The following is a 14,836-nucleotide window of genomic DNA, read 5'->3' on the forward strand; positions in this document are numbered from 1 at the left end:
GCTGCCCTTACAAGCTAACTAAGGAAACTGCCAAACCTTGGCAGAGAAGATCTTCTGATGCAAGTTCCTGAAAATGTTTCCTTTAGTCACTCTAATTCCCTCTTGCACCGAAGGCCTCCGTACTTCCTCATCCATGAACCTATTCAAACTTCCCTCAAACGTTGCAATTGAACCTGAACCTGCATCGAGCAGTTCCACTGGCAGCTCATTCCACACCCACACCACCCTCTGAGTAAAGTCGTTCACCCTGAAATTTCTCTTAAATATTTCAACTTTCACCCTAAACCTAAGACCTCTAACTCTATTCTCACCCAAGCTGCGAACATTCACCCTGTCCATACCCCTCATATTTTTGAATACTTCTCAAATCTCTCATATCTCATCTCCTGTGCTCCAAGGAATAAAGTCCTAACCCGTTCAACCTACACCAGAGTATCTAAATGGAAGAAACCATGAACTTGCATGTCTACCCCAATCTATCTGGCTGAAACAGCAAGGATATCTTGCTGATGTAATCAGTGTAATTTGACCCTTAAAAAAACTTATCTTCTTCGAGTTGACAGAAAGAAATAATCAGATTGGTTGTAAATCATATTGCTGATTCAACATGAGGCATATTACGTCATTGCTAAAGATGAATTAAACCCTTTTGTCTTGATGAAAGTGTTGTTGGGACTAAGATGATGGGAATATGATATGGAGATGAAGAGTCTAGAAAAACACTGATAGTGATTCACAGTCACAAATCAATGGATAAAGAGACTTCAAAATGTATTTTCATCCTCTGCATTTGACACCATCCCAAAGAAAATACTGAGGAAACTTTTGCCTCACCAAAGTAAAAAGAATGCTATTCTTTTTTAATTTTGTTTCCAATCTCAACTCAGTGCTCACTCCCCTGTGGTGGATATAACCTAATATCTCCAGTTCACACTGCTCCTGTGAACTTCAGCATAATAAGAATGCATTTCACTATTTTCATAATCATACTCAGGGACTTGGGTAAATAAATTCTTTTCAGGCACCATAACATTAATTAGTCATTATTTCAACACCTCTCTTTGAAAGATGATAACAAGTAAAACATATGTTTTCTTTCCAGAAATACATATTTATAAAATAAACGATTGTAAACTACAGAACACTGAACTGTCTTTATTCACTGTGTGTTATGGTGCTTGAAAGGAATTTCCCTGCGGACCATCACCTGGCCATGGTGGAGAGGCTTGCGTGTTCCTGAGGTCTGGACAGTGATGCCATCTGGAGCTTAGCTCCTGGTAGGGTCACCCATGGCGGCAAGGTCAAGGAGGAGATTCTGGACAAGGTGTGGTCCAAGCAAGACCTCAATAGTGCAGGTGGCAGAAGATGATGACACATCACAACGGTAGTGAAGATGGAGGAAGGCTGAAGCAGTGAGGGTTGCCCGGTCATCTTGCATTCCAGGCTACTAGACACTGACTAAAGGAGCAGGTCAGTGGCTGCCAGTGCACCAGCCTCCCCAGGGTAAACAAAGTCACACACAAACATTCCCCATTAAGAATTAACTCTTTAAGAGAACATCATATTCAACGCATGTGCTCGCACTTGTACTACTAAGCGTATCACTTCTAAATTCCAGTGTATGTTGGTGTAATTAACCCAATTTGTCACTATGGATTAGTCCTGCCACAGGTGAGATCAGTCAAGTTGGCCTTCATTCATTCCCATTCTTCCTCAATGAGTTCAAAATCATAGCCTTGTACAAAGATCTCTCGTAGTGAAAACTAACCTACCATTTCCTTTCCAAACTAGATTATGAGTCACTCAGTCCTCTTTTATTGTCATTTAGAAATGCATACATGCATTAAGAAATGATGCAATGTTTCTCTGGAGTGATATCACAGAAAACAGGACAGACCAAAGACTTACACTGACAGAACCACGTAATTATAACATATAGTTACAGCAGTGCAAAGCAATACCATAATTTGATGAACAGCAAACCATGGGCACAGTAAAAAAGTCTCAAAGTCCCCGAGTCCCCGATAGCAGGCGGCAAAAGGGAGAAACTCCCTGCCATAAACTTCCAGGCACCGTCAACTTGCCGATGCCTTGGAAGCGGTCGACCACAGCCGACACTGAGTCCATCTGTCCGAAAACTTCGAGCCTCCAACCAGCCCCTCCGATACAGCCTCCTGAGCGCCATCCTCTGCCGAGCACCTTCGACCTAGCCCCGACCGCTGAAACAAGCAAAGCCGAGGATTTCAGGGCCTTCTGCTCCGGAGATTCTGGTTACCACACAGTAGCAGCAGCAGCGAAGCGGGCATTTCAGAAGTTTTCCAGATGTTCCTCCGTACTCTTACGTCCGCCTCCATCAAATCAGAATTATGCACGGTCCCCTACTTGGCAGATAACAGATATTCATCACCGGAGAGGCCGCGCGCGCTGCCGTCGCGCCACCATCTTCTCCTCCTCCTTACGTACTACATACGTACTAAACCCGAACCTTTACTTTTAGCAGCTGTTGTTCCAGGACATTCAGTTCTGGTTACATCTTCCTTTTACCAATCTGTATCAGTTAGATAACAATGGATCTTCTTGTTTTCAGATCCAAAGGTGAATAAGCTCACATTGAACTCCATCTGCCATGCAGCTGCCCACTTATCTAACTTGTCTAAATCACATTGGAGCCTCTTTGATCTGCCTTATAGCTTGCATTCCCACCCCCACAGAAGTGAAGAAGCCTTATTGCAATTGCGTAGTGCCTTGGGGACACTGCAGGACAATGTTAGATTTAGTCTCCCCACTTAAGGAAGAAAGTATGCACTTGTTATAGCAGAGATGCGAGAAAGATTCATTGGTCTGATTCCAAAGATGATGTGTTTGCTATAAGGGAAGAGATTGAGTAGATTGGAACTGTAACTTTAAGAGTTTACAAAAAAATTAAGGGAAATTTCATTAAAATTTATAAAAAGAGATTGCCAGGCTATATTCAGGGAAGATGTTCCTTTCACTGAGCTGTCCAATATAAGGAAACATCTTCTGGGGATTAACGGTAAACTCTTCAGGATTGAGAAGAAGGGCAATCCCGAACACAGAGATATCTATCCCAAACAGTTGTGGAGGCTCAGTTATTGTGTTCTTACAAAATGGAGATTGATAGGCTTCTCGTGTTAAGGAGATAGGTACTGTGCTAAGGTAGAAGACTATGACCTTGATGACTGGTGCATCAAGCTCAAATGAGTGTGTAGGAACCATTTATCTGTTCTCTATCTGCATTGTATTCTGTGTTGTATGTTTATTATGGTAACTAGTCATGTGAGTGAGGGCAAAGGGAATAAGTTACATATTTGTGCTTTGTTCTGGGCAGTTCAGTTTGGAGCTGGTGACCGACAGATGTCATATTTTTTGGTGACTGCTTAGTTATGCCTAAATTTGATTAAGTCCGCTTAATTACATTTAATTACGCTCAATTACATCACTTCAAGATTGTATGGTTTACAAGTTGCTACTAAAAGATCGAATACATTTCTTTGACTTTGTGGAACATTATTATTGGAATGATCAGAGGGTGATCATACAACGATAACAACCCATGCCAGGTCATCAGCAGGGGCATTAGGTTGTTAAAATAGCTGCTACAAACTGGATATCTTACTCCTGCTCTGAATTCTTTGGTTATATTTTGATCTTGCATACAGTAGGTTATTGCACAAAGCACAGTCCCTCAACGTCTGGTGGCAAGAGACCCTTAGAATATGAACTTTACCCGAGAGAGCCAGTGTCGCAGCTGTTAACAAGCTTCAGCGCGCCACTCAGCACCTAGACCGGAATGTTCCAGTCCACAGTATTTGGTTACAGACCACCATTTGCACTGGAAGATCAGCAGGTTTTTGAAATAGCAAAATGTGTCCTTCACCTGTCTTAATGCTCTTCTAGCAGCAGAAAATGTTTGCTTCAGTGTATGCTCCTGGCAACAACTGTACCGCGTAGACCCATGTTAGGCAGCTGCTCAGGACAAACTTCAATGAAGATGCATTGCAAATCTTTCCAGGCATCCTTGGCCATCAGAAATTCTAGAACAGGGACTTGCAACCTTTTTATGCCATTGACCAATACCATTCAGCAAGGGGTCCGCGGATCCCAGGTTGGAAACCCCGAACCCAGACGTGAGTGATAGGTTCATCTGCACCTCTGCCATCTCTAGGGAGGCATGAAGTGGAATTAAGATGCTGTTAACAATGTATCTTCCAGGAACAGCCCTTTTCACTACCAATCTAGTTCTTGGCGTTTGTTTGCAAGCTCCAATCGATAACTCTGCAAAATAACTTCGACAGGTTGCTCGGGGAATCATCTAACATGGTCCACCATCTCCTTTTCCTTCCAGACCACCACTGTCTGATTAACTTGGTGGAGAAAGACAAAACAGTTCTTCCACGAGAAATAAATGTCATGGATTTATGAAGCTAACACTCCTCTGATATTTGAAACACCAGCAGCAATGAAACCACATTAAAGTCACAGTACCTTTAACCTCGTTCAAAACATCAGCTCAGTTGCCACTTACAATTTTCAGTGGATTGATGACATAGCAGCAATAAAACGATAAGACATAGGAGCAGAATTGGAGTTTAAGCAGTATAGTAGTGCAGCGGTTAGCACACTGCCTTATAGTGCCAGCCACCAGGGTTCAATTCCCACCGCTGTCCTGTAAGGAGTTTGCATATTCTTTCTGATTGCATGAGTTTCCTCCGGGTGCTCGGGTTTCCTGCCACAGACCCAAGACGTACTGGTTGGTATGTTGAGGGAGGAGAAGATGCTGGCGCGACGCAGCGTGCGCAGCCTCTCCAGTAAATGATATCTGTATTTGTTAAGTAGGATGCCATCATGCACAATCCTGATTTGATGGAGACAGACGTGAGAAGCACAGAGGAACATCTGGAGAAACTTCTGAAATGCCTGTTTCGCTGCTGCTGCTACTGTGCGATCGAGGATCTCCGGAGGGGAAGGCCCCGAATCCTCGGCCTTGCCTGCTGCTTGGCAGCCGGGGCCAGGGTCAAAGCGCTCAGCAGAGATGGTGCTCGGTGCTCGGTGTCGGAGGCTCGAAGTTTTCAGAAGGACTCAAGAGTTGGCTGTGGTCGGGTGCTTCCAGGACGCTGCATCAGCAAGTTTGCGGCGCTGGAGGTTCATGCAGGGAGAGTTTTCTTCCTTCTACCGTCTGTGTGAGATGCCGTGCCCATGGTCTATTTTTTATCAAGTTACGGTATTGCTTTGCACTGTTGTAACTATATGTTACAATTATGTGGTTTTTGTCAGTTTTTTAGTCTTGGTCTGTCTTGTGTTTCTGTGATATCATACTGGAGGAACATTGCATTACTAAATGACAATAAACGAGGATTGCGTGTCCTCATAATCTAATTTGGTCATTGTTATTTGACCCATGGCTAGCCTAGGGTTAAATCGGTAGTTGCTGGGCAGCGTGGCTCAAAGGGCTGGAAGGGCCTGTTCTATTCAATAAATCAATTAATCAATAAATAAGACTGTTCAGCCCATCAAATCTATCCCACCATTAAATTATGGCTCATTTATTCTCCCTCTCAACCCCATTCTCCTGCCTTCTCCCCATAATCTTTGATACCCTGATTAATCAAGACTCTTGCAACCTCTACTTTAAATATACACAATGACTTGCCCTTCTCAGCCCAGAGTTCATCTGTGGCAATAAATTCCACTGACTCCCCACCCTCTGGTGAAAGAAATTCCTCCTCATACCTGTTCTAAAGGGACGTCCTTCTATTTTGAAGCTGTGCCCTCTGGTCCTGGACTCCCTCACTACTGGAAACATCCTCTCCACACCCACCCACTCTATCTTGACCTTTCAATGTTCAATAGGCTTCAGTGAGATCCTGCTTGTTCTTCCAAGTTCCAGCAAGTATAAGCCAGAGACATCAAACGCTCCAGCAATGGCATACATACCATTCAATATCAATGTAATTTGTCAACAAATGAATCGAGTTGAGAAATAGAGCAGATCCCTATCTGGTCCACTGAATTCAGAAGCATTTCTCATTTGTAGATCCAATTCACCACCTGTAGTTTTACATTTTCACTGCACCTGGAATGTGTGAGAAATTTAAACTCCTGTGCTTTCTGATTGCTGTTGTGAACAGGACAGTATATCAAGAAAGCTCAGACTCGTGCTTTGGATTTCCTTTTCTTACAGCTCTGCTTGAAGCCCTTTGCTCCCTGCAGCTATATAATTAACTTACGTATAGGCAGGTCTCAACAATCGTGCCGAGAGCTCATGCTTCCCACTGTCTTTCATTATCTCCATCCAAAGCAGCCCAGCACCCTCTATTGTGCCGAAAGAATCAGTGACTCAAACTCAGAGCCAAAGGTTTGACAGCCCTTCAGGCTGTTTCTCATGAGACATCTGTTCACGGAATCATATGGCACAGAAGGAGACTATTTGACCCACTTACTGTGCCAGCACTTTTACCTGCTTTCCCTCAAAATACTCCATTTTTTTCTGTTTTAAGTATATTACATTTTTCTTTTGAAAATCCCAATTGACTCTACTTCCACTTTACTCTCTTGGAAGTGCATTTCAGATCAATACGATTGCACAAAACACACTGTCACCTCCTCTCTGTTTATTTTGTCAATTAACCTAAGCCTTGGCCCCCGATTCAAAATCAGAATCAGATTTATTATCCCTGACATACAATGTGAATTGTGTCATTTTGTGCACCAGCACAATGCAAAGATATAAAACTCTATAAATTACAGAAGTAAATAAATTATGCCCCAAAAAATGGACTAACAAGGTGCTGTTCATAGGTTTATGGAACATTCACGGATCTCATATGTCAAAGTCAACACACATCCTACAATCATCCACTGGCTTCCCCAGATGCTCAAAAATTTAAACACAAGAGATTCGACAGATGCTGGAAATCCAGAGTAACATCTCAGCCTGAAACTTTTAAACATCTAAAACAACTTCTACTTCAACTCCCACACATCAAAGTTGCTGGTGAACGCAGCAGGCCAGGCAGCATCTCTAGGAAGAGGTACAGTCGACGTTTCGGACCGAGACGTCGACTGTACCTCTTCCTAGAGATGCTGCCTGGCCTGCTGCATTCACCAGCAACTTTGATGTGTGTGGCTTGAATTTCCAGCATCTGCAGATTTCCTCGTGCTTGCATCTACTTCAACTCCAATCACTTTCTCCAGATTGATTGCACTGCTATGGGAACTCATATGAGTCCAAACTCTGCCTGTTTTTTGTAGGATTCACAGAATAATTACTTTGTTACTTTGCTGTTTGGACTTCCCGCCTCATATCTTCTTCCAGTATATCGATGACAGTTTGCTACTTCCTGTACTCAAGCAGAATTCAAAAATGCCATTACATATATCGTTAATTTCTTTTGTACTCTCACTTTCATATGTTCCATCTCTGACATCTACCTTCCCCTTCTTGATCTGTCTGACACCATCTCAGGCGATAAGCTACTAAACGTTCGATAAGCGGCAGCAGATTCCAGTCTCAGCCCGAAACATCGACTGTTCATTCTTCTCCATAAGTGCTGCCTAACCTGCTGAGTTCCTCCAGCATTTTGTGTGTTTTACTCAAACCTCTACAGCTTCTCACTTGGGTTGTCCTTCTTCTCTGCTTCTACATTGGCCGCACATTTGAATAAGCTCCTTCTTTATCGCCAACGTCCGTGATTTGAGGATATCCAAGTGTGGTGCCGTCAACTAGCACATGAAGTGGGCAAAACTTTAAACAGACTTTAAGGATCATCTCAAAGGGGGAATAAAGAAGAGGTGGCAAGATTAAGAGAGGGAATCATAAACTCAAGAAATTCTACAGATGCTAGAGATCCAGAGCAACACACACAAAATACTGGAGGAATTCATCAGGTCTGGCAGCATCTGTAGGAATGAATGAGCAGTAGATGATTCAGGCCTAGACCCTTCTTCCAGACTGGGAAGGGTCCCGGCCCGAAACATTGACTGGTTATTCTTTCCATGAATGTTGCCCGACCTGCTGAGCTCCTTCCCAGCATTTCGTGTGTGTTGCTTAAGAGAGGAAATTCTAGGGCAGTTGAAGGTTTTTATTGCAGTAGGCGTGAGGTACTATTCTCCTTCCAAATGACATAGAATGTAAATGCTTTATAAGTCCATAATTAAACTCTCATTTGGAAAAACTAGACCTGGTTTCCTAAGCATTTTCCTGATAATTTGTAGCTTGATTATTCCGTTTGCCATGAAAATTACCTGGATCAACAGCAGTGTTTAAAGGACAGAATGGAGAAAACCTGTCAATAGTTTTGAGACCACAATGCGTGTTCATATTACTTATTAGGGATTGGTTCTCCCACCTTCATATTTAATGAGAAGCTCTTGGCTAGGATAATTTCTTGGCCCATTCAGGACAAAGCAACTGGATGGATTGCCACTTTTTCCACCTCCTTAAACATTGACTGTCCCACAAAAAGCACTTCTTTAACAATGCCTCCAAATTTGCCCGTTCTACTGTCTGGAAGGATAACCAGAACTGTTGCATTGAGAGCTCCCCACCGAGACAGGAACCAACCATTGCTGAGTAAAATTCTTGCAGTTCCATATCTAGAGAGTGTCCCTCATTACCCGTTCAAGGCAGTTCATAACCTCAAGGGCAATACATTCTTTCCCTCATTCTCCTTTTTCTCTTTCTGTCCCTCTGACTATACCCCTTGCCCATCCTCTAGGTTTTTCCCCCCTCTCCTTTTTCCTTCTCCCTAGGCCTCCTGTCCCATGATCCTCTCATATCCCTTTTGCCAATCACCTGTCCAGCTCTTGGCTCCATCCCTCCCTATCATTTCGGATCTCCCTCTCCCCCTCCCACTTTCAAATCTCTTACTAGCTCTTCCTTCGGTTAGTCCTGACGAAGGGTTTCAGCCTGAAACGTCGACTGTACCTCTTCCTAGAGATGCTGCCTGGCCTGCTGCGTTCACCAGCAACTTTGAGGTGTGTTGCTTGAATTTCCAGCATCTGCAGAATTCCTCGTGTTTGGGGCAATAAGAAATGTTGCCTTGCAGTGACGCTCAGAACCCATAAATAAGATCATATCCTTCATGGTTCTCACATCTATTAGGATTAGAAAAGAAAGCCCATTGCTCTCCAATAGCAGTAAGCACTTAAAACCATTGTGAAATTAGATAAGGAGCTCAATGCCCAAGGCTTAGAAGAACTAGTAGCCTTCAACCAATTCATCAGAGCGCAAATTACAGGATAAGCAACATTCCCTTTTATGAGTAGCAGGAAAATGTTAGAGATTCATTATTCTGCAGTCTATTTGTCCCTGCTGAAGTTTCAGTTAAAATGAGAATTCAAATCAATAATAATTTACCTCATGGATTGAAAAGATACTGTGAGCCCATAATTAATGGCTCCAGCAGCAAAGTCCCATATGTTACCAACCTGTTTAATTTGTGTGTGCTTTATATTTGGGCCTGTTCATTTATAATGTGTCTTATTGCTGCTCCAAAGATTGCAAGAGCTTCAAACTTAATTTGCATTATCATTTTGGAAAGAACAAATGCAAAGGAAATTTCAGAAGCCATATTCAAACAACTTGGATTGACACTGTCCATAAGGACACCGATAGTGGACATGCACTCACTTACTCAATAAGAACAAAATAAATTTATAAGGAATAACAGAGAGAAATCCATGTATGAATGAGTGAAACCAAAATGTGGAGCAGGATGGTCTATCTGCATAATCAAACCATGCCATTCAGGGTGATGTCAAGAACTGTATCTTCCCTCAGAGGGTAATGGTAAACTGCCCACTGTGCTAACTGCTTCAAAGAAATGTCTGATAAGATTTTGTTAAGCTAGAGTACAAAGAGCTTTGGAATCAAGGAGGCTAGATGAAGTCAAGATATGGAACAGTAATGATCTAATAGAATAACAGAACAGTGGAGGCATAAAAACTTGCTCCCATCCTAATGATCCTATACTTATATTCCCATGAGTAGTGCTCACAATGTGAAGATTACCAAACTGATTAACAGCCAGCTGCAGGGAATATCATACAGCTCCTCTAGATTATCTTCAGTTCACAGTTTTCCTCAAAGTAAAATTCTAAAGTAGTCTTCAGCTACCTTTCTTTCCCCTTAAATTCTCAAACCTAGCAGGATAAAAGAACAAATCCAACACATATGTTAAAGAGCTACTCACCATATTGACAACGAGGTCCTTGGAAGCCTTTTGGGCACTGACATAACTGTGATGTTCCTTCAATGCACTTGCCACCATTAAAGCAGACTCCAGTACTGCAAATAGCTGTAAGAGAATAACACAGAGATTTCCTTAGAAGAAAACATTTCAAATCCAATCACCTGTTTTCAATCTTATGGCTCAGAATTGATAACAGGAGCCTGGCCTAAGGCTTTACATTTGACTCCTAAATTCATGACCAACTTCAGTCCGGACTGCTTTTTCTCATCAGGACCTTGTTGTTCCTTTTTGAGCATGGGCGGACATTTTTGCTGTCTCAAAGCAGTTTACTCGTTTTAACAAGGCTGAGTTGTTAGCTCAACGCTCAACCCAGCGCAGATGGAAAGCATGCCAGGGGCCGGCCAGATTCTAACTTGGGACCATTTGCCTCAAAGTCCAGTGGTCCAGTGCTGGTGCCACTACACCACCAGCCAGCATCAGGAACTTGCCTCATATTTTTTTGCCCCTTCCCAGGTGTCTTGAGTTTTTGATTCTTCCTTTGACTAAAGTCATCTCCACTTGCCACTGTTATGAATCATATTGGTCTCCTTTCTTCTCCGGTTCCTCTAAACCCTCTGCAAAACTTCATACCTTCCAACCCCTCCCTCAGAGCGGATGAATAGTTCATAAATATTAGCCAGTATCTGCTATATGTCAAAGGCTGCACTCCCAGGGGGAAAAAAAACACAAATGTTGCACTAGAGAAATTAAATTCATTGCTTTCATTTCTTCCACAAGTTTTTGCTGAATACCTGGATTTAAGATCAAAGCCGACTGAAAAGCAAAAATCCACAATGCTCAGGAATGGAAGCTCAAGGCTGCAGGTGTGCCTCACATGTAGGTTCTCTATCATATCCAGCAATGGCAGGAGACCAGTGCAGGAGAAATTTTTAAGTGGATCTGGGACAGTTCCACTCTCTCAGCCTCAGAGATCTGGGTTCAGTGGTAGGAGTAGTCATCACAAACTGGGTTTCTTGTTTGCAGTGGATGACCATGATTTCTTCTGTGCCTTGCCATGCCCTTTGCTCTCCACAAAGTGTGGCAGAGCCACCTTCCTGGTTGTTGGATCTCATCCACCCAGTCTGCCGGAGATGACTTCACATGCAATGACAGGCTTGCCCCTATCTCACCGGGGTATGAGGCCTGCTACCTACCCTCAGCTGACTCAGCCTGCCTGTCGGAGTGGTGTGCCAGGGTGTGGCTGCTGTTGCAAGCAAACAGCTACTTGAAGCCACAGGTGAGAGCCGAGTGTCCGGTGGGGTCCGAAACTGAGTGAACTGCCCCAGAATGGACATGACAAACCCCTTCACCAGAGGTGCTTACCCCCTCCGTGGACACCGCATACACTTCAAAAGACCCACAGTCCACCACAAGAGTTAATGGCTAAAAACTACATTCCACTGAGAGAACAAGGACGTTCTCAAAGTTAAAAAGAATAAGTGGACTGGATTACAAAGGAAATATTTATGAATGTTACTAAGGGAAGAAGACAATAAAGGAACGTGTTTGTTAATTTAGCCTGCTCTACAGCACATCTTGGCTGACTGCAGATCTCTTGGAATTTGAGCGATTGCAGTGAGGAATTTGGGAAGAGTTTCTTTGTGTATTTTTTTCAATCACGGGGATTTTTTTCCTCCACTTTCCACCTCAACTGGGAATTTACGACCAGTTGGAATAAAAGGCGCAAGAAGTAAGAGCAAGGAAACTGTTAATTAATTATGTGTTCAAAGACTCTGACAAATGTACAATGGAAAACATTCCGACTGGTTGCATCGCAGCCTGGTATGAAAATTTCCCTGCACAGGAACACAAGAGGGTACAGAGAGTGGTGAACTCAACTAGTTCCATCATTGATACAGCTCAGCCCCCATCTACAACAGGCAATGCCCCAGAAGGCTGCCTTCATCATCAAAAATTCCATCACCCTCCCCCCCCAACCACCACTTAGGCCATGTCGTCTTCTCATTGCTGCCATTTAGGCTGAAGCTGTACAAACCAGAAAACCCAGATCTCAAGATTCAGCAGCAGCTTCTTCCCGATGCAGTTATGTTCTGAAAATAACCTAAAAAAATCCTAATTCTACCTCAGATTGAACTTTTTACTGTTGGACTTCGGCCACATTCCACCGTGATACAACACTTGGCGGCTCGGGAGGTCGTTCCTGCCTGTGGCCATCGAACGTGCAGCCCCTCCCGTGGAGGGTCAGACACCCTGAGCCAATAGACTGGTCCTGGACTTATTTCCCATCTGGCATAGTTTGCATTTTGTTGTTTGATTGTTGGTGGTGTTTGTATTGCTATATTTATGCTCTATTCTTGGTTGGTGTGGCTGTAACGAAACCAAATTTCCCTCGGGATTAATAACGTATATCTATCTATCTATCTATATTGCAAAGTTCAAAGTAAGTTTTATTGCCAAAGTACATATATGTCATCATACACAACCCTGACATTCATTTTCTTGTGGGTTTACTCAACAAATGTCTAGAATAGTAACTATAACAGGATCAACGAAGGTCCACCCAACGAGGGTGTTTGACCAGAGTGCAGAAGACATGCAAACATAAATAAATAGCAATAAATGGCGAGAACATGGATGAAGAGTCCTTGAAAGCGAGTCCATTGGTTTTGGGAGCATGTCAATGATGGGGCAAGTGAAGTTATCCCCTTCTGTTCAAGACCCTGATGGTTGAGGGGTAGTAACTGTTCTCGAACCTGGTGGTGTGTGAATCCGGAGGCTTTTGTACCTTCTACCTGACGGCAGCAGTGAGTATGACTTGGGCGGTCATCATCATGGCTTGTCACACCAGACAGCCAGCCACTCCAGTGTTGTTTGGTTGATGCTGAGCAGGTCAGTGTCAGCTAAATCAGGTGAGAGTGGGCAGTTGCGCAGAACGCGATCAATGTTTTGCGCCCTTTAGCCACACTCACAGGATTCGCTGGTCTTTAAACCCCACTTCACCATATTGTCTCCCGTCCTACAAACTCCTGCTCTCGCTCTGTTGACAGTGCACCACTTCCGTCTGTCAGTTGGGCGGTGGGGACCTCTGATAATGGATGCTGCTTTCCTGTGATAGCGTTTCATGTAGATGTGTTCAATGGTAGGGAGGGCTTCACCTGTGATATACCAGGCCGAATCCACTACTTTTTGTAGAATTTTCCATTCAAGGGCAATAGTGTTTCCATTGGTGCTCTCCAATTTCCCTTAATTTGCACTAATATTATTATGTTATTCATTTTCATTTAATGTGTCCAGTAAGTTATATTAATTTAAGTATACCTGTCTTCACCTATCACCATCGAGCTAGTCCTCCTTCCCGTCTGATACCATTTTATTCTGACATCTTCCTCCTTCCTTTCTAGTCCCATGAAGGATCTCTTACCGAAACGTTAACTGGTTATTCTCTTTCATTGATGCTGCCTGATCTTCCGACTTCCTCCAGCAGTTTGTGTGTGTGTTGCTCTGGATTTCCAGTATCTTCAGGACCTCTTGATGTTTCTACTATACTGTGCTGCTGTTGCAAAAGGCTCATCTTCATTGCATTTATAGCCTGCGTGTGTGCCCTTGATAATGATCTTGAACCAGAACTTGATTTTCTATTCATGATCTGCGGTTAGTAGAGAAGGCTCTGGATATGGAAAGGCAACGATATTATCTATTTTATTTCAGCCTTGGAAAAGCAACTCATCCAGATAAATGGATGAGATAATATTTTCAAACACATTCATTTTCACAAAGCTGGAACGTAAGAGAGATAAGAAATCATGGGAGCTACCACAGATAACTTGGAATTGGAGTCTTAGAAAAGTACAGCACAGAAATAGGCCCTTCAGCCCATCTAGTCCTTGCCTACTTGCATCGACCTCCATGCCCCTACATTCCACGTACCTATCCAAACTTCCCTTAAACGTTGAAATCGAGCTCGCATGCACCTCTTGCTCAGACAATGTGTTCCACACTCTCACGGCCCTCTGAGTGAAGAAGTTTCCCTCACGTTTCCCTTCGACTTAATTTAAGAAACAATCCTCTTAAATTTAAATCTTCTGAAACAAAGCCTCCAGGAGTTGATTTAACAGCACTGGGTTAGAAGGGTAGCTACTGGTAATAATATTGCATACAAAACACAGCAAGTGCCCTCTTGGAGATGCAAGAGACTACAGATGCTGGAATCTAGGGCAAAAACCAGACAACTGGAGGAACTTAGCACATCAAGCAGCATCAGTAGAGGCAATGAAATCGTCACCATTTTGGGTTGAGTCCCTGCCTCGGGTCCCTCCACAGACTCTTTCAAGTGCCAACACACACACACACACACACACACACACACACACACACACACGGATCAAATGTGTAATATGTTTCTACATGAGGGAAAGATATAGTCACAGCAGGGAAAATCCTACTGTGTTCACAGACCTTGCAGGATGAGAAAGAGTTATCATCCATCAAACATCAGTTTAGCTTTTATATTTACCCAGGAGTGGAGGAGAAGGTTTACCAAAAAAAAAGCTACTCATACAGAATTCCACCAGACATCTCACTATCTGCCCTTTTAGGAAAAGTTTTATCATTTCAAAATTACG

At 43.2% G+C, this 14,836-nt stretch overlaps 1 protein-coding gene across 2 annotated transcripts in view; it reads right to left on the bottom strand.

Annotated features, from left to right (window-relative positions):
* Positions 1 to 14,836, bottom strand: part of LOC140188732 (uncharacterized) — a 444,984-nt gene that overhangs the window by 352,449 nt on the left and 77,699 nt on the right. For both annotated transcript variants that reach the window (XM_072245312.1, XM_072245314.1), the window contains exon 4: positions 10,215 to 10,319. In XM_072245312.1, the coding sequence (XP_072101413.1) occupies positions 10,215 to 10,319 (105 nt within the window). The remainder of the gene's footprint in view (positions 1 to 10,214; positions 10,320 to 14,836) is intronic.

The sequence above is a fragment of the Mobula birostris genome, chromosome 27 (assembly GCF_030028105.1).
Source record: "Mobula birostris isolate sMobBir1 chromosome 27, sMobBir1.hap1, whole genome shotgun sequence".
Lineage (NCBI taxonomy): Eukaryota > Metazoa > Chordata > Chondrichthyes > Myliobatiformes > Myliobatidae > Mobula > Mobula birostris.